Source organism: Oncorhynchus mykiss, chromosome 24 (genome assembly GCF_057628025.1).
Source record: "Oncorhynchus mykiss isolate SJ-2025 chromosome 24, ASM5762802v1, whole genome shotgun sequence".
NCBI classification, from domain to species: Eukaryota; Metazoa; Chordata; class Actinopteri; order Salmoniformes; family Salmonidae; genus Oncorhynchus; species Oncorhynchus mykiss.
In genome coordinates this window covers 15676683-15697526 of record NC_143045.1, presented here as the reverse complement: position 1 = coordinate 15697526, position 20844 = coordinate 15676683, and the positions used below count along the sequence as shown (strand labels likewise).

The 20844-nt window shown below is 47.0% G+C and overlaps 1 protein-coding gene across 1 annotated transcript in view; it reads right to left on the bottom strand.

Annotated features, from left to right (window-relative positions):
• frem2b (FRAS1 related extracellular matrix 2b) overlaps positions 1–20844 on the bottom strand; it is a 116304-nt gene that overhangs the window by 57203 nt on the left and 38257 nt on the right. The window contains exon 5 of the mRNA XM_036961304.2: positions 1269–1415. Within this exon, the coding sequence (XP_036817199.2) occupies positions 1269–1415 (147 nt within the window). The remainder of the gene's footprint in view (positions 1–1268; positions 1416–20844) is intronic.

The following is a 20844-nucleotide window of genomic DNA, read 5'->3' as shown; positions in this document are numbered from 1 at the left end:
CCTGTGTATAAACTTTGTTATAAACTAAGGTTTACTGTTGTTATAAACCCTGTGTATAAACTTTGTTATAAACTAAGGTTTACTGTTGTTATAAACCCTGTGTATAAACTTTGTGATATAAAACTATGGTTTACTGTTGTTATAAACCCTGTGTATAAACTTTGTTATAAACTAAGGTTTACTGTTGTTATAAACCCTGTGTATAAACTTTGTTATAAACTAAGGTTTACTGTTGTTATAAACCCTGTGTATAAACTTTGTGATATAAAACTATGGTTTACTGTTGTTATAAACCCTGTGTATAAACTTTGTTATAAACTAAGGTTTACTGTTGTTATAAACCCTGTGTATAAACTTTGTTATAAACTAAGGTTTACTGTTGTTATAAACCCTGTGTATAAACTTTGTGATATAAAACTATGGTTTACTGTTGTTATAAACCCTGTGTATAAACTTTGTTATAAACTAAGGTTTACTGTTGTTATAAACCCTGTGTATAAACTTTGTTATAAACTAAGGTTTACTGTTGTTATAAACCCTGTGTATAAACTTTGTGATATAAAACTATGGTTTACTGTCCCATCTTTTGTTGCACTGTGTTTACTCCCTATTCAGTCCAGGACAGTAACATTTAAGGAATGTTCACAGAGAGAGGCATCTAACTCAGCGACAGCGGGCGTCTTTCTGACGACCACCAACTCTGCGTAACCTCTCCCGTGAGCCCTTGCTGTCCCCAGGAAGGTCGTCCTGTCTGATTGGCTAAAATAACAAATCCTGCCCTGAGGAGAGGAGTCAGGGGTGAAAGGTTGTTTACTGTATGACCCTGAAGTTTTCTGTCCCTCCCCTGCTCTGTCTGAGTCAAGAGATTGGCCCTCCATTATTCTTGGTGTGTGTCCCAAATGGCACCTTTCTATTTGATCTCCAAGGCTATGTCCCAAATGGCATATAGAGTGCACTACTTTTGTCAGGACATCCATTAACATCCCTTTCCTTTAGAATATGTGAAAATTGGACAAGGAGTGATTGGACCATGAGCGACAGTTGGCTCTTAGATCTAGGGGCAGGTGACGTCACTGGGCCATGCTAACTCAGCCATCCGCTACATGAACATGACAGGCTGAAAAGCTGTGGAGCTTCCCTGGAGGGATAGAGCCAAGGATGTCATGATGATGTCTATGGATGTACTGACTCTGATGGGAATAGAGTGCCATTCAGGACACAGACAATGTGCATAATGAGGAGTATAATTAGAAGGTAGTTTGACTCACTGATGAAGGATGTCTCTCCCAGGTATCCTCGTCGTTTGAGGACCACCTCCAGGTACTTGGCCTCCTCGTCCACCACATAGTACTCCTTCTCCAGGGAGACCCAGGCCCAGTTCAGCCTGAACACCTGGTTCTTCAGCCTGTTGCCTCCTAAAACACACACACACACACACACACACACAACCTAATTATCAGCACCCTCAGAAACGATCACTTCACAATGTGTCTTATGTGCCACCTAACAGACACTTTCATCCAAAGTGACAGTACAGTGAGTACAGGAAACACACACACACACACACACACACACGTATGTGTGGATGTTTGTCTTTGTAAACAACAACAGTCAACAACAACAAAAACGAAGATCGACATGAGAGGGAATTCATTCAGCACCAGAAGCAGTTGAGCTTCTGAACACATTATTTGCACTTCAAAACATTTATAATGGAAAAGCTGTTTGTTTTCAGGACATGTTCCTATCTCAACATCTTTTCATCCGAGTAATTTCACGGTGGTATTATGGGTACCTGTAGGACAGCTAGACTCCCTGCCTATATTTGGTGGGAGGCATATGTATCAGCTCAAACACACGCACATGCACACAAGAACAGGCAAACACACACACACAGCCACAGTATATTCAGTGGGAGTTATCAGTGCAGAGGAGGAAGTATAAAGTAGAAGGTCTAATTGGCTTCATAGTAATTAAGAGATAAAGGTTAGTCTGTGTGTGTGTGTGTGTGTGTGTGTGGGTTGTTTTATCAGTCCTGTTTGAAGTGGAATTCAAAGCTCTGTATTCCTGGAGGGCAGCAGTGCCTGTTACCATACTGACCACAGAGAGAGCAACACCACACACAGACATCAAACACACACGCAAAATGACAAGTCATAGCATGTAGACGCTTACACGCGCACGCATGCAAGCACACGCACACATACTATTGGCATGAACAGCAGGTTTATAACAGTGGCTCCAAGCACCTCATCTTAAACAGTGTGAAATGAGGGATGACGGGTATTAAGGGAGAAAATGGAGAGGAGGGAGACGGAGGAATGAAGGGAGAGGAGGAGATGGAGAGATGAAGGGAGAGGAGGAAGATGGAGAGATAAAGGGAGAGGAGGGAGATGGAGAGATTATTGGAGAGGAGGGAGAATGCGAGATTATTGGAGAGGAGGAGATGGAGAGATTATGGGAGAGGAGGGAGATGGAGTGATTATGGGAGAGGAGGGAGATGGAGAGATGAAGGGAGAGGAGGGAGATGGAGAGATGAAGGGAGAGGAGGGAGATGGAGAGATTATTGGAGAGGAGGGAGAATGAGAGCTTATTGGAGAGGAGGAGATGGAGAGATTATGGGAGAGGAAGAAATTATGGGAGAGGAAGAAATTATGGGAGAGGAAGAAATTATGGGAGAGGAGGGAGATGGAGAGATGATGGGAGAGGCGGGAGATGGAGAGATGATGGGAGAGGAGGGAGAATGAGAGATTATTGGAGAGGAGGGAGAATGAGAGATTATGGGAGAGGAGGGAGATGGAGAGATTATGGGAGATGGAGAGATGAAGGGAGAGGAGGAGATGGAGAGATGAAGGGAGAGGAAGAGATGGGGAGATGAAGGGAGAGGAGGAGATGGAGAGATGAAGGGAGAGGAGGGAGATGGAGAGATGAAGGGAGAGGAGGGAGATGGAGAGATGAAGGGAGAGGAGGGAGATGGAGAGATGAAGGGAGAGGAGGGAGATGGAGAGATGAAGGGAGAGGAGGGAGATGGAGAGATGAAGGGAGAGGAAGAGATGGGGAGATGAAGGGAGAGGAGGAGATGGAGAGATGAAGGGAGAGGAGGAGATGGAGAGATGAAGGGAGAGGAGGGAGATGGAGAGATGAAGGGAGAGGAGGGAGATGGAGAGATGAAGGGAGAGGAGGAGATGGAGAGATGAAGGGAGAGGAGGAGATGGAGAGATGAAGGGAGAGGAGGGAGATGGAGAGATTATGGGAGAGGAAGAAATTATGGGAGAGGAGGGAGATGGAGTGATTATGGGAGAGGAGGGAGATGGAGAGATTATGGGAGAGGAGGGAGATGAAGAGATGAAGGGAGAGGAGGGAGATGGAGAGATGAAGGGAGAGGAGGGAGATGGAGAGATGAAGGGAGAGGAGGGAGATGGAGAGATGAAGGGAGAGGAGGAAGATGGAGAGATGAAGGGAGAGGAGGAGATGGAGAGATGAAGGAAGAGGAGGAGATGGAGAGATGAAGGGAGAGGAGGGAGATGGAGAGATGAAGGGAGAGGAGGGAGATGGAGAGATGAAGGGAGAGGAGGGAGATGGAGAGATGAAGGGAGAGGAGGAGATGGAGAGATGAAGGGAGAGGAGGAGATGGAGAGATGAAGGGAGAGGAGGGAGATGGAGAGATTATGGGAGAGGAAGAAATTATGGGAGAGGAGGGAGATGGAGTGATTATGGGAGAGGAGGGAGATGGAGAGATTATGGGAGAGGAGGGAGATGGAGAGATGAAGGGAGAGGAGGAGATGGAGAGATGAAGGGAGAGGAGGAGATGGAGAGATGAAGGGAGAGGAGGGAGATGGAGAGATGAAGGGAGAGGAGGGAGATGGAGAGATGAAGGGAGAGGAGGAGATGGAGAGATGAAGGGAGAGGAGGGAGATGGAGAGATGAAGGGAGAGGAGGGAGATGGAGAGATGAAGGGAGAGGAGGGAGATGGAGAGATGAAGGGAGAGGAGGGAGATGGAGAGATGAAGGGAGAGGAGGGAGATGGAGAGATGAAAGGAGAGGAAGATGGAGAGATGAAGGGAGAGGAGGAAGATGGAGAGATGAAGGGAGAGGAGGAAGATGGAGAGATTATGGGAGATAAAGAAATTATGGGAGAGGAGGAAGATGGAGAGATGAAGGGAGAGGAGGGAGATGGAGAGATTATGGGAGAGGAGGGAGATGGAGAGATTATGGGAGAGGAGGGAGATGGAGAGATTATGGGAGAGGAGGGAGATGGAGAGATTATGGGAGAGGAAGAAATTATGGGAGAGGAAGACATTATGGGAGAGGAGGGAGATGGAGAGATGAAGGGAGAGGAGGGAGATGGAGAGATGAAGGGAGAGGAGGAGATGGAGAGATGAAGGGAGAGGAGGAGATGGAGAGATGAAGGGAGAGGAGGGAGATGGAGAGATTATGGGAGAGGAAGAAATTATGGGAGAGGAGGGAGATGGAGTGATTATGGGAGAGGAGGGAGATGGAGAGATGAAGGGAGAGGAGGGAGATGGAGAGATGAAGGGACAGGAGGGAGATGGAGAGATGAAGGGAGAGGAGGGAGATGGAGAGATGAAGGGAGAGGAGGGAGATGGAGAGATGAAGGGAGAGGAGGGAGATGGAGAGATGAAGGGAGAGGAGGAAGATGGAGAGATGAAGGGAGAGGAGGAAGATGGAGAGATGAAGGGAGAGGAGGAGATGGAGAGATGAAGGGAGATAAAGAAATTATGGGAGAGGAGGAAGATGGAGAGATGAAGGGAGAGGAGGGAGATGGAGAGATTATGGGAGAGGAGGGAGATGGAGAGATTATGGGAGAGGAAGAAATTATGGGAGAGGAAGACATTATGGGAGAGGAGGGAGATGGAGAGATGAAGGGAGAGGAGGGAGATGGAGAGATGAAGGGGAGGAGGAGATGAAGAGATGAAGGGGAGGAGGAGATGGAGAGATGAAGGGAGAGGAGGGAGATGGAGAGATGAAGGGAGAGGAAGAGGAGAGGAAGTGATTATGGGAGATGAAGGGAGAGGAGGAGATGGAGAGATGAAGGGAGAGGAGGCGATGGAGAGATGAAGGGAGAGGAGGGAGATGGAGAGATGAAGGGAGAGGAAGAAATTATGGGAGAGGGAGATGGAGTGATTATGAGAGAGGAGGGAGATGGAGAGATTATGGGAGATAAAGAAATTATGGGAGAGGAGGAAGATGGAGAGATGAAGGGAGAGGAGGGAGATGGAGAGATTATGGGAGAGGAGGGAGATGGAGAGATTATGGGAGAGGAGGGAGATGGAGAGATTATGGGAGAGGAAGAAATTATGGGAGAGGAGGGAGATGGAGAGATGAAGGGAGAGGAGGGAGATGGAGAGATGAAGGGGAGGAGGAGATGGAGAGATGAAGGGGAGGAGGATATGGAGAGATGAAGGGGAGGAGATGGAGAGATGAAGGGGAGGAGGAGATGGAGAGATGAAGGGAGAGGAGGGAGATGGAGAGATGAAGGGAGAGGAGGCGATGGAGAGATGAAGGGAGAGGAGGGAGATGGAGAGATTATGGGAGAGGAAGAAATTATGGGAGAGGAGAGAGATGGAGAGATGAAGGGAGAGGAGGGAGATGGAGAGATTATGGGAGAGGAGGGAGATGGAGAGAATATGGGAGAGGAGGGAGAGGGAGCAATGAAGGGAGAGGAAGGAGATTATGGGAGAGGCGGGAGATGGAGAGATGAAGGGAGAGGAGGAGATGGGAGAGGAAGAGATTAGGGAGAGGAGGGAGATGGAGAGATTATGGAAGAGGAAGAAATTATGGGAGAGGAGGGAGATGGAGTGATTATGGGAGAGGAGGGAGATGGAGAGATTATGGGAGAGGAGGGAGAGGGAGGAATGAAGGGAGAGGAGGGAGATGAAGAGATGATGGGAGAGGAAGGTGATGAATAGATTATGGGAGAGGAGGGAGAGGGAGGGATGAAGGGAGAGGAGGGAAATTAAGAGAGGATGGGAGAGGAGGGAGGAAGGTAGAGGAGGGAGACAGACCCATGTGTTTCTACAGTACAGCTGGACAGCTGGCAGATGTGAGGTGGGAGGAATGAAAGAGTGAAAGAGAAACTACACGGCGGGTCTGAATCTGAGTTCCAAATGGCTTCTCATTGCCTATATTCATCACATTCTAATACGGACGTCGAAGCCAGTTCCACTGCTTTTTTAAATTTGGTTTCCCTCTAATCAAGGACTAAATTAGACCTGGGACACTAGGTGGGTAATGAATTACCAGGTAAAACAGAAAGCCCTATGTGCCCCCAGTCAAAAGTAGTCCATTATATAGGGAATGGGGTGCCATTTGGGACACATATTGTTCTGAGGCCCTAACCCCCCAGTCCCCTCTCTCCTCTCCTTCATTCTGCCCTTCCCCCTGACAACCCTTCTCCCAGTTGTCATGGTCAGTAAATCTGTCATGACCAGTCGACCACTCTGCTATGTAGCTTTTTCCCTTTCAAGAGAGGGTGAGACCTACCCATTCACAAAGTGTTACTGTTTTATTGTGTGTGTGTGTGTGTGTGTGTGTGTGTGTGTGTGTGTGTGTGTGTGTGTGTGTGTGTGTGTGTGTGTGTGTGTGTAGAAGGGCATGTAGCATGGTGAGTGAGTGGAACCGTGGCCTATACTGCACCTGTTCATTGCTGTTTCATGTGATCTAATAGACTAACACACATTCCCTTACCTGGACTTTAACATGTGACACCAGAAGAGGAACAACACTAGGTCATACCAGGGCCAGCAGAGCAAACACACAGTAGAGGTCAGGAGACAAAGAACTTAGAAATGGTTGTTTTTCGTTCACAACTAAACTCAGACACTTATTAACTCATCCTGAATCTGTCAAGGAGACTCGGTGGAAGAAAACACCTCATAACTTTATCATGAACCAACTCAGACATCCCTGCCTAAACCATGGAGTAAACTATGCTGAACCACATCATGGCCAAAAGGAAAAGCTCTCACTGCCGCCTGAACCTGTCTTCTGAACAGAGAAAAGAACATGAATATGACAAAGATATGGCTGAACTAACATAGAAGACGAAGGAGAATAAAGTGAAGATGCCGAAAGTAGAGCTAAATAAAGTGGAGATGATGAGGATACGGCTGAACTAACTGAAGGGCTGCCAGTTTCCTGGCTCATCTTCAAAGTCTGATTGTTTCCATGGTAATGGGTGGGTATCCTAGAACGGTACTATATTCGGTACTATATTAATGTAAACCAAGCTACTACAGTACATCCATGCCACTGGCCCAAGCCTGTACATTCTCAGGCTTGGGCCAGAGAAAAAACTCCTGCAGGTAAGACGTCTGCTGGAGTGAAAAGAGCTTTTCCCCCTGTGTGTGTTCTGGATTACTCTGCTGGAACAGAGGGGTGTGTGTGTTTAGATCTCCCTACCTTGTACTAGGGCTTAGAGGAAGCAGCTAGACCCATGCCACAGGTAATCACAGTGTGTGTGATCTCTGAGTAGTGAAGTCTACTGGTCTTAATCACCTGGCCCTCTCCCACCACAGACATCATCTCTTTATGGAAAACTGCTACAAGCTCCTCGTTTCCTTCCAGGACTCAGGAGAGTCGTGACGGCTACTGGACCTATTCCCTAGCACATTAATCACCTGGATCTACCCCACCACAGCAGTCACAGACAACATCAGAAACTCTGCTACAAACTCCTTCAACAACCTGTAGAGTTTTACAACTACGCTAATAAGCACTCACAGCTGTTGTAAGAGACTTCAGACCGAATAGAATGTTGTTAAGAGAAGACGGATCCTCCTAACTTCCTGGGTATGCTGGATTAAAGTTAGGATCTTCTTGTGGAACGCTTGGCATCGTCTCTATGTTCACACAATGTTGCTAATGTTAGCCTGATACTATTCCTCTCCTCTCGTCTCAGATGTGTAACAGCAAAGGCTTTGGGATGCATCTCAAATAGCACCCGATTCCCTATATAGTGTTCTACTTTTCAAAAAGGGAATAGGGGTGCCATTTGGAATGCAGTTTGTCTTCAGTGTCAGTTACCCACATGGAGGTCCTAAGACCATGTATAGGTATAATACCACACCAGTCTGCCTGTGCCCCGGTCATACGTCTCATTGTGAACATTACACGGTGGCATGATGTCTAATCATTTACATTACGCTGGGGACAACATTCACCTCAAGCTAGGCTTCAAAGGTACCCTCCTCCACCTTACCTCGACATTAACCACTTTCAAGATCACCTGCTTGTGGGCAGGAAAAGTAGCCAACATGGAGAGGGCAAAATCCAAAGCTGTGCTACCTCCAAACAACTACCTCTTTCCCTACTGTATTTATTTTAATCATTTATTTTGCTCCTTTGCACCCCATTATTTGTATTTCTACATTGCACATTCTTCCACTGCAAATCTACCATTCCAGTGTTTTACTTGCTATATTGTATTTACTTTGCCACCATGGCCTTTTTTTTGCCTTTACCTCCCTTATCTCACCTCATTTGCTCACATCGTATATAGACTTGTTTATACTGTATTATTGACTGTATGTTTGTTTTACTCCATGTGTAACTCTGTGTTGTTGTATGTGTCGAACTGCTATGCTTTATCTTGGCCAGGTCGCAATTGTAAATGAGAACTTGTCTACCTTCACTTGCCTACCTGGTTAAATAAAGGTGAAATAAATAAATACAAATTAAATAAAAACGTAAGAAACACTTTTTACATTCATAATTCAGGCATATCAGTGAATAATTCTTTATCATATGAGCCAGTCATCATCAGGTTTGGGAGGCCAGAAATACAACAGCACTGGTGCATGTGTCAGGCAGCTGTAGTGTGTTGGTGCAAGTAGCCAGAGGTCCACTTCCTTCCATAAGGTTATTTCTCAGTAATTAAGATCAGCAGGAGTTGAAGTAAGAACACTTCAAAGAGGCCCTAGAAAAACATCAGTTAATCTTTAACCGCCGCCCAGGGTCATTCTGCTGAGCTACAGGTTAGCTGTCTAAATTGGCTTCCCATGTTCCTCCTCATTCCCAGTCACTTTTCTCTAAAGTATACACCAGACTAAAAACCTAGCTAATGTCCTCTGTTGCCAGTCCCAGAGTTACTTTAGATTAGACTCTTGATCTATGTAAATGTTGTCACACTGTGCTCATTATAGATTGGAAAATCTATATTGAAAAATCTATATATAAAATCTATAATGGAAAATACATTAGATTAAATATGTTAATTCACCTATTCTCCCATGTCAATCTAGCTTTACTGTTGATACCAATGTGTGTCAGCGTGAAGCCTTGATCATGGTATTGTACTGGGCTGTGTTGTGATGGACAGGAGAACTCTGTGAGGGAAGGTAGGGAATGTAGGCGGCTGAGCTGAGTGGTGCCAGTGCCAACTCTGTGCCCTTGTCTCCCACACAGTGTCCTTGTCTCTTGTCTCCACTCACACAGCAGACGGTCCTTATTTGGTGACCCTGGGGACCTGGATGCTCAACGGGTCCATTTCTCTCTCTCTCCGTGTCTGTCTCAGGTCCTCCTCCTATCAGTCACCTTCTCTCACCTAGCAAGGCAGGCAGGAATGATCAGCAGTCCTTGACCCACTGAGCTGCTCTACACTAAGTAAGCAGCTAAATAACCCTGGCTGACTGGGACAATGTGTTTAAAAATACACTACTGTATGCATTAAGATGTTTACCTAGACTGAGTAATGGGCCCAGGTCAAAAGTAGTGCATTATATAAAGGGAATAGGGTGCCATTTGGGACGCACTGTTTCTCACAACAATGGGCCATAAACCAAGCTCTGAGGACCGGACATGCATCTCTCTCTGTTATTTATTACCACGCCACACTGTATAAAACTCCCATTACAGAGGAAGCACAGAGGATCCTACTGCTGAAGGAGAGAGAGTTAGAGAAAGAGAGAGAGATGCAGCCTAATCAGACTAAACTCTATATAAGCCGTAATGAGAGGGGGGGGTGGAGGAGGAGAATAGGGGCTGAATTAGAGAGGAGGTGAGAGTCACATCTATCATTGAACCAGGTCAGATTAAAGAGCTATTATAACAGATGGATGTTTATTAGACAATTGTGAAGCAAGGCTACATATCTTTAACCCTTGTCCACAGGCAGGACTAAAGGATGTTAACCTTTAGACACTAGCTTTAACTCATTAACCCTTGGGCTCATAGGCTTTCAGGGAGTAGGACAGCAATAAATCAGACATAAATCTGGATATGCGTCTGGCCTATTTTAACAATTTGTTCACTCAAGAGGTCTTTGGGATAGTGGTGACTCTGAGGGGACATTTTTCAGATCCTGAAAGGAAGGCCAAAGGTGGCTTTGAACATAGGAGATGGGAGAGGGAGAGATAGAGGTGAGCGAGAGAGAAGGAGGGACATGGAGAATAGAGGGAGGGAGAGAGGGTGGGAATGAGAACCATCTAAGACAGGGGTCTTCAACCTTTTCTTGCCCAGGGACCCCCTCCCAGGAAAACCAGCGACCCTGTGACGACATCATACGTTGGCAAAATTTTGTCTCATCAACAGGTGAATGAAGAAGTAATCAACATTTTTAAATAGATTTGGTAGATCGTTTTTTCATTAATATTGACCTCCCCAGAAAACTTACCAGCAGCCAGGGGCACTAGCCTCACCGGTAGCCTATTCACGTGTGTTTGAGTGTAATTGGCTCCAATGAGTGTAATTTCCTCAATATTAGGAGGCAAGAAATAAACCCCGGGTGAAGACCCTGATCTAAGGCTCAGAGAAACCAGTTCCTCCTCAAAGCCCCGGGTGAAGACCCTGATCTAAGGCTCAGAGAAACCAGTTCCTCCTCAAAGCCCCGGGTGAAGACTCTGATCTAAGGCTCAGAGAAACCAGTTCCTCCTCAAAGCCCCGGGTGAAGACCCTGATCTAAGGCTCAGAGAAAACCAGTTCCTCCTCAAAGCCCTGGGTGAATACCCTGATCTAAGGCTCAGAGAAACCAGTTCCTCCTCAAAGCCCCGGGTGAAGACCCTGATCTAAGGCTCAGAGAAACAGGTCTTTGTTCTCAGAATTCTTTGAGCTTAACATCTGTCCCTCCATTATAAAGATTATTTAGCTTCCAGTGGCCTCCCATATTATTGACTCCACTTACCAACAGAAAAGTGTTTAACACCATTGGTATGCAGAGGAGCACAAGGCGCTCAATAAACGTGAGACAAGGTGCAACAACAACAAAGCGGGGGGGCAGGAGCCCTTCTCTTTAGAGGAGTAATTCCCAAAGATCTGATTTCAGATGGGGCTCCTTTATTTGAATCCCAGGGAAAAGAGAGGAGAGGAGGGGGAGACTAGAGGGAGACAGGCACGGGGGAATGCCGGGAAATACAGTGTGTCCAAAGGTTGCTCCTGTCCTGTGCCCTTGTCTCCCACACAGTGTCCTTGTCTCTTGTCTCCACTCACACAGCAGACGGTCCTTATTTGGTGACCCTGGGGACCTGGATGCTCAACGGGTCCATTTCTCTCTCTCTCCGTGTCTGTCTCAGGTCCTCCTCCTATCAGTCACCTTCTCTCACCTAGCAAGGCAGGCAGGAATGATCAGCAGTCCTTGACCCACTGAGCTGCTCTACACTAAGTAAGCAGCTAAATAACCCTGGCTGACTGGGACAATGTGTTTAAAAATACACTACTGTATGCATTAAGATGTTTACCTAGACTGAGTAATGGGCCCAGGTCAAAAGTAGTGCATTATATAAAGGGAATAGGGTGCCATTTGGGACGCACTGTTTCTCACAACAATGGGCCATAAACCAAGCTCTGAGGACCGGACATGCATCTCTCTCTGTTATTTATTACCACGCCACACTGTATAAAACTCCCATTACAGAGGAAGCACAGAGGATCCTACTGCTGAAGGAGAGAGAGTTAGAGAAAGAGAGAGAGATGCAGCCTAATCAGACTAAACTCTATATAAGCCGTAATGAGAGGGGGGGGTGGAGGAGGAGAATAGGGGCTGAATTAGAGAGGAGGTGAGAGTCACATCTATCATTGAACCAGGTCAGATTAAAGAGCTATTATAACAGATGGATGTTTATTAGACAATTGTGAAGCAAGGCTACATATCTTTAACCCTTGTCCACAGGCAGGACTAAAGGATGTTAACCTTTAGACACTAGCTTTAACTCATTAACCCTTGGGCTCATAGGCTTTCAGGGAGTAGGACAGCAATAAATCAGACATAAATCTGGATATGCGTCTGGCCTATTTTAACAATTTGTTCACTCAAGAGGTCTTTGGGATAGTGGTGACTCTGAGGGGACATTTTTCAGATCCTGAAAGGAAGGCCAAAGGTGGCTTTGAACATAGGAGATGGGAGAGGGAGAGATAGAGGTGAGCGAGAGAGAAGGAGGGACATGGAGAATAGAGGGAGGGAGAGAGGGTGGGAATGAGAACCATCTAAGACAGGGGTCTTCAACCTTTTCTTGCCCAGGGACCCCCTCCCAGGAAAACCAGCGACCCTGTGACGACATCATACGTTGGCAAAATTTTGTCTCATCAACAGGTGAATGAAGAAGTAATCAACATTTTTAAATAGATTTGGTAGATCGTTTTTTCATTAATATTGACCTCCCCAGAAAACTTACCAGCAGCCAGGGGCACTAGCCTCACCGGTAGCCTATTCACGTGTGTTTGAGTGTAATTGGCTCCAATGAGTGTAATTTCCTCAATATTAGGAGGCAAGAAATAAACCCCGGGTGAAGACCCTGATCTAAGGCTCAGAGAAACCAGTTCCTCCTCAAAGCCCCGGGTGAAGACCCTGATCTAAGGCTCAGAGAAACCAGTTCCTCCTCAAAGCCCCGGGTGAAGACTCTGATCTAAGGCTCAGAGAAACCAGTTCCTCCTCAAAGCCCCGGGTGAAGACCCTGATCTAAGGCTCAGAGAAAACCAGTTCCTCCTCAAAGCCCTGGGTGAATACCCTGATCTAAGGCTCAGAGAAACCAGTTCCTCCTCAAAGCCCCGGGTGAAGACCCTGATCTAAGGCTCAGAGAAACAGGTCTTTGTTCTCAGAATTCTTTGAGCTTAACATCTGTCCCTCCATTATAAAGATTATTTAGCTTCCAGTGGCCTCCCATATTATTGACTCCACTTACCAACAGAAAAGTGTTTAACACCATTGGTATGCAGAGGAGCACAAGGCGCTCAATAAACGTGAGACAAGGTGCAACAACAACAAAGCGGGGGGGCAGGAGCCCTTCTCTTTAGAGGAGTAATTCCCAAAGATCTGATTTCAGATGGGGCTCCTTTATTTGAATCCCAGGGAAAAGAGAGGAGAGGAGGGGGAGACTAGAGGGAGACAGGCACGGGGGAATGCCGGGAAATACAGTGTGTCCAAAGGTTGCTCCTGTCCTGGCCAGACATGGGTTCAAATTCTATTCAAAATATTTTGAGCGTTTGCTCTAGCCTGCCTGGAGTGTCAGATGGGCGAGATTTAACATTTTCAGACTTTTCCATTGGTCGATTGTGCCTTGAAAGCTCAATCAAGCACAGACACATTATTAGAATTTCTTTCAAATAATATTTGAACCCAGGTCTAGTCTGGGGAATCTGCTGCTCCATGCTCCAGTTACTTCACTGATGATGCTATTCCCAACACACTGGATAAACTCTCCTACACAATGGGTAGATGAATGCACACTATGGAGAGTGTTGAGTAAATACTCCAATCTCTAGTTTGCCCAGACACACAGGCTTCGCTCAGTTCAGACAATGTGACAAGGTTTGGAAGGATGGCCAGGCGAGACCGCTCTCTAGTAATTTTTCCAGCATTGAATTTGGTGAGAAATATTATGAAAAGAATACAAAAGAATTGTCAAATATGTTGATTTCATATAATTATGCATGAGAAACCAGTAGGAAATATTTTTCCAAACAAGCAGAACAATCTGCTAAAGTATCCAGTATTTTTAACCTTAGGTAGTTTGGTAAAGGTCAATGTAACTGGAAATTTGTGGCATGTGCACATTTATACAACGGGTGGGTCTAATCCTGAATGCTGATTGGTTAAAACCGCATTCCAGCCAGTGCCTATTAAACAAGTTACTAAAGGCTAAATCTATGACGTTGAAATGTCTTTTTACTCTGTTCCATCTGAGTGCACAATCCACTGTCTCATCAGCCCAGCCAAGCAATTTATAAACTTGATCTCCACTATAAAAAGCATCTAGACATTATCTCACATTTCTTTTAGACTAACATTTAGTTTAACAGTGGAGATTTGTATAAACCTTGCCGTCTGTCTCTCCGACAATTGCAACATTGTTTCAATATTCAAATTCGATCTCCAGCTGTCCCATAGTAATGAACGTGTCGGGAGTCGGGATGAGACGGACAGACAGGCAGTGTTTCTCAGCCAGTCGAAATCATGAATCAGCTGGCATCATTTTTATGGATATATACAAAGAACTGTCAACTGAAAAAAGGTCAAATGAGTTTGCAGTCTTTCTATTAGTCTTACCAGCTTCAGTTTGAATTGATTGTGTTACTGTGTTGATGGCTAGCTCCTCTGAACAACAGTGTCCTGACAAGTGAGCACATTTTCTATAATGTTTTTAATGAAAACACCCGTGCCAATATATAACCCAAACACCGGCTTAGAGGACACTATCACTTAAATAAAAACAGTGCATGGCTTTTACCAATAATCCTATTAGTTCTGTCTTGGAATATTAGCTCCTACAGCTCCAGCTTCCTCAGAATAGGTTCATACAGTAGTCCACTATATACGGAAAGGGGTGCCATTTGGGACACACCCTAGCTTCTACAGCAGGCTATACAGAACACCTTGTGGATAAGACAGCTGCTCCACACTGCAGACTGCAGATGGTTGGTGTAATGGCTTTCCTCCTCTTCGTCTGAAGAGGAGAGGCGAGAAGGATCGGAGGACCAATATGCGGCGTGGTAAGTGTCCATGGTTGTTTATTTAAACACATAAACTGAACACTCCATACAAAATAATAAACTTAACGTGAATAACCGAAACCGAAAACAGCACCGTGTGGTGTAAAACACAGACACGGAAACAAACACCCACAAACAAACAGTGAAACCCAGGCTACCTAAGTATGATTCTCAATCAGAGACAACTAACGACACCTGCCTCTGATTAAGAACCATACTAGGCCGAACACAGAAAAACAACCTAGACACACAAAACATAGAATGCCCACCCAACTAAAACAAACAATTAACACAATAACTAGGGTCAGAACGTGACAGTACCCCCCTCCCAAGGTGCGGACCCCGGCCGCAAAACCTGAACCTATAGGGGAGTGTCTGGGTGGGCATCTGTCCGCGGTGGCGGATCTGGCGCTGGACGTGGACCCCACTCCACCGTAGTCTTAGTCCGTCTCTGTGGTCTCCTAGGTACGGCGACCCTTGCCGACGACCCTGACCTGGGAACCCTAAACAACAAGCCCACCGGACTGAGGGACACCTCTGGACTTAAGGGGTAGCTCAGGACTGAGGGGTAGCTCCTGGCTGGCGGGCGGCTCTGGCGGCTCCTGGCTGGCGGGCGGCTCTGGCGGCTCCTGGCTGGCGGGCGGCTCTGGCGGCTCCTGGCTGGCGGGCAGGGCAGACGGGCGGCGCAGGGCAGACGGGCGGCTCAGGCGGCGCAGGGCAGACGGGCGGCTCAGGCGGCGCAGGGCAGACGGGCGGCGCAGGGCAGACGGGCGGCTCAGGCGGCGCAGGGCAGACGGGCGGCTCAGGCGGCGCAGGGCAGACGGGCGGCTCAGGCGGCGCAGGGCAGACGGGCGGCTCAGGCGGCGCAGGGCAGACGGGAGGCTCTGGCGCCTCTGGACTGAGGGGCTCTGGCGCCTCTGGACTGAGGGGCTCTGGCGCCTCTGGACAGGCGGGAGACTCCGACGGCGCCTCTGGACAGGCGGGAGACTCCGACGGCGCCTCTGGACAGGCGGGAGACTCCGACGGCGCCTCTGGACAGGTGGGAGACTCCGACGGCGCCTCTGGACAGGGGCAGGAGAGGAGGAAGGCTCCGACAGCGCTGGACAGAGGGTCTCTGGCGCCTCTGGACTGAGAGGCTCTGGCGCCTCTGGACAGGCGGGAGACTCCGACGGCGCCTCTGGACAGGCGGGAGACTCCGACGGCGCCTCTGGACAGGTGGGAGACTCCGACGGCGCCTCTGGACAGGCGCTGGAGAGGAGGAAGGCTCCGACAGCGCTGGACAGAGGGGCTCTGGCGCCTCTGGACTGTGAGGCTCTGGCGCCTCTGGACTGAGGGGCTCTGGCACCTCTGGACTGAGGGGCTCTGGCGCCTCTGGACTGAGGGGCTCTGGCGCCTCTGGACTGAGGGGCAGAAACTCTGGTAGCGCCGGACAGGAGGGAGCACCTGTATCATGAGCACCTGCTCATTACCACACCGTTTGGTCCTTGTTTGGTGGGTGATTCTGTAATGGTTTTCCTCGTCTTCGTCTGAAGAGGAGAGGCGAGAAGGATCGGAGGACCAATATGCGACGTGGTAAGTGTCCATGGTTGTTTATTAAAACACATAAACTGAACACTCCATACAAAATAATAAACTTAACGTGAATAACCGAAACCAGTACCGTGTGTTGTAAAACACAGACACGGAAACAATGAAACAGTGAAACCCAGGCTACCTAAGTATGATTCTCAATCAGAGACAACTAACGACACCTGCCTCTGATTGAGAACCATACTAGGCCGAACACAGAAAAACAACCTAGACACACAAAACATAGAATGCCCACCCAACTCACATCCTGACCAACTAAAAACAAACAATTAACACAATAACTAGGGTCAGAACGTGACAATTGGGTCTGTCGGGGGATGTCTGTATGTCCTGACATCCAGACCGGTCCAGTCCAGACCAGACCAGACATACAGTGTGCCCTGCCAAGCCCCAAGGTCAGGCTTGATCCCTGGCCAACAACACCTCATCATTTTGGTCTGTTTGGGTGGGCACAAGATATTCAACAAGATATTCAAGGTTCTCCTTCAACCTTCTTGGGCTTCCTTTTACATAGATAATGTAATGGGGGACCGAGTGCTAATGTTGAGGGACTCTTGAGGGATTTTTTTTGTGATTTAAAAATAATAATCTACAACAACAAAAACAACAGTGACTCTCTGGGCTCAAATAATAAATACATTTCCCAGACTTGATTTGAGGAGCTAAACCAATACAAGTGTCATAACCTGGGGCAGAGCTGTGTGTGAATCCTGAGCTGAAGTCAGATATAAAAGTTATTGAAGGCCATCCTCATCTATCAGAGTTATTTACCTGAGTTGGTACAGAGGGTAGAGTCCTGAATCCTAACGGCTTCGGAAACAACAACATATTAACTATATGGTTTAGTTCCTTTAGGTCTGCATCCCAAATACCACCTTATTCCCTTCATAGTGCACTACTTTTGACCAGTACCCTATGGACTATATACGGAATAGTGCACTACATAAGGAATAGGGTGCCATTTGGGACACAACTCTCACACATGAAGGCATTCCAGCTCCCACCTATAAAGGTCACAGCAGATTAAATATTGAGAGTCTCTCGAGTAGTCCATTAACAGTTAATTATGCATGACCACTCCTAGCACCACAATGACCACCCCATACAGTCCACAGCCACAAGGAAAACTCTGACTGCTACAAGGCCATTGCTCCTGGAGGAAAAATATAATTCTTCTCAGAGACATTCTAGACACAATATGCTAAACAACACTCCAGCTGACACACATACAGGCCAGAAAAATTGCTTACAATGTCTGTCCATTCAGAAATCAAACCACTACACTCAGAAAAAAAGTGTTTCAAAAAAGTTATTCAGTTGGCCCCTTTGGGGAACCGTTTTGTTTCCAGTTAGAGCCCTTTATGGTTCCATAAAAAAAAAAGGGTTTCAGGTATACCAAACATTAGGAACAGCTTCCTAATTCTGAGTTGCACCCCTCCCCCCTTTTCCCGGTCATGACGATTCCATGTTTTCTCTCCACTCTACAGAATGGACTATTGGGAAGCCCTGTGTTACCACAGAGAAAGTATGGTAACATCAAAATATTGAGAAAGGGAATTATTGTTCCATTCCCCAACCAGTTGAATGTGTCCGTTGGTACTTAAAGAATATGATGTCAGATCAGTTGTTGTCTGCGACATTATATCTGATGATAGGATGTCATAAATTGTATCTTGGAAACTCGACATTCTATTCTATTGATATAAAAGATCTGAAGATCTATTTGTCACATACACATGGTTAGCAGATGTTAATGCGAGTGTAGCGAAATGCTTGTGCTTCTAGTTCCGACAATGCAGTAATAACCAACAAGTAATCTAGCTAACAATTCCAAAACTACTACCTTATAGACACAAGTGTAAGGGGATAAAGAATATGTACATAAATATATATGAATGAGTGATGGTACAGAGCAGCATAGGCAAGATACAGTAGATGGTATTGAGTACAGTATATACATATGAGATGAGTATGTAAACAAAGTGGCATAGTTAAAGTGGCTAGTGATACATGTATTACATAAAGATGCAGTAGATAATAGAGTACAGTATATACATATACATATGAGATGAATAATGTAGGGTACATTATATTAGGTAGCATTGTTTAAAGTAGCTAGTGATATATTTTACATCATTTCACATCAATTCCCATTATTAAAGTGGCTGGAGTTGAGTCAGTGTGTTGGTAGCAGCCACTCAATGTTAGTGGTGGCTGTTTAACAGTCTGATGGCCTTGAGATAGAAGCTGTTTTTCAGTCTCTCGGTCCCAGCTTTGATGCACCTGTACTGACCTCGCCTTTTGGATGATAGCGGGGTGAACAGGCAGTGGCTCGGGTGGTTGTTGTCCTTGATCTTTATGGCCTTCCTGTGACATCGGGTGGTGTAGGTGTCCTGGAGGGCAGGTAGTTTGCCCCCGGTGATGCGTTGTGCAGACCTCACTACCCTCTGGAGAGCCTTACGGTTGTGGGCGGAGCAGTTGCCGTACCAGGCGGTGATACAGCCCGACAGGATGCTCTCGATTGTGCATCTGTAGAAGTTTGTGAGTGCTGAGGTTGAAGAGGCGCTGCTGCGCCGTCTTCACGATGCTGTCTGTGTGGGTGGACCAATTCAGTTTGTCTGTGATGTGTACGCCGAGGAACTTAAAACTTACTACCCTTTCCACTACTGTTCCATCGATGTGGATAGGGGGGTGTTCCCTCTGCTGTTTCCTGAAGTCCACAATCATCTCCTTAGTTTTGTTGACGTTGAGTGTGAGGTTATTTTCCACACTCACACCACACTCCGAGGGCCCTCACCTCCTCCCTGTAGGCCGTCTCGTCGTTGTTGGTAATCAAACCTACCACTGTTGTGTCGTCCGCAAACTTGATGATTGAGTTGGAGGCGTGCGTGGCCACGCAGTCATGGGTGAACAGGGAGTACAGGAGAGGGCTCAGAATGCACCCTTGTGGGGCCCCAGTGTTGAGGATCAGCGGGGTGGAAATGTTGTTGCCTACCCTCACCACCTGGGGGCGGCCCGTCAGGAAGTCCAGTACCCAGTTGCACAGGGCGGGGTCGAGACCCAGGGTCTCGAGCTTGATGACGAGCTTGGAGGGAACTATGGTGTTAAATGCCGAGCTGTAGTCGATGAACAGCATTCTCACATAGGTATTCCAGATGTCCAGATGGATTAGGGCAGTGTGCAGTGTGGTTAAGATTGCATCGTCTGTGGACCTATTTGGGCGGTAAGCAAATTGGAGTGGGTCTAGGGTGTCAGGTAGGGTGGAGGTGATATGGTCCTTGACTAGTCTCTCAAAGCACTTCATGATGACTGAAGTGAGTGCTATGGGGCGGTAGTCGTTTAGCTCAGTTACCTTAGCTTTCTTGGGAACAGGAACAATGGTGGCCCTCTTGAAGCATGTGGGAACAACAGACTGGTATAGGGATTGATTGAATATGTCCATAAACACACCAGCCAGCTGGTCTGCGCATGCTCTGTGTGCGCGGCTGGGGATGCCGTCTGGGCCTGCAGCCTTGCGAGGGTTGACACGTTTAAATGTTTTCCTCACGTCGGCTGCAGTGAAGGAGAGTCCGCATGTTTTAGTTGCGGGCCGTGTCAGTGGCACTGTATTGTCCTCAAAGCGGGCAAAAAAGTTATTTAGTCTGCCTGGGAGCAAGACATCCTGGTCCGTGATGGGGCTGGTTTTCTTTTTGTAATCCGTGATTGACTGTAGACCCTGCCACATACCTCTTGTGTCTGAGCCGTGAATTGAGATTCTACTTTGTCTCTATACTGATGCTTAGCTTGTTTGATAACCTTGCGGAGGGAATAGTTACACTGTTTGTATTCGGTCATGTTTCCGGTCACCTTGCCCTGATTAAAAGCAGTGGTTCGGGCTTTCAGTTTCACGCGAATGCTGCCATCAATCCACGGTTTCTGGTTAGGGAATGTTTTAATCGTTGCTATGGGAACGACATCTTCAACGCACGTTCTAATGAACTCGCACACCGAATCAGCGTATTCGTCAATGTTGTTATCTGACGCAATACGAAACATATCCCAGTCCACGTGATGGAAGCAGTCTTGGAGTGTGGAATCAGCTTGGTCGGACCAGCGTTGAACAGACCTCAGCGCGGGAGCTTCTTGTTTTAGTTTCTGTCTGTAGGCAGGGATCAACAAAATGGAGTCGTGGTCAGCTTTTCCGAAAGGAGGGCGGGGCAGGGCCTTATATGCGTTGCGGAAGATAGAATAGCAGTGATCCAAGGTTTTTCCAGCCCTGGTTGCGCAATCGATATGCTGATAAAATTTAGGGAGTCTTCTTTTCAGATTAGCCTT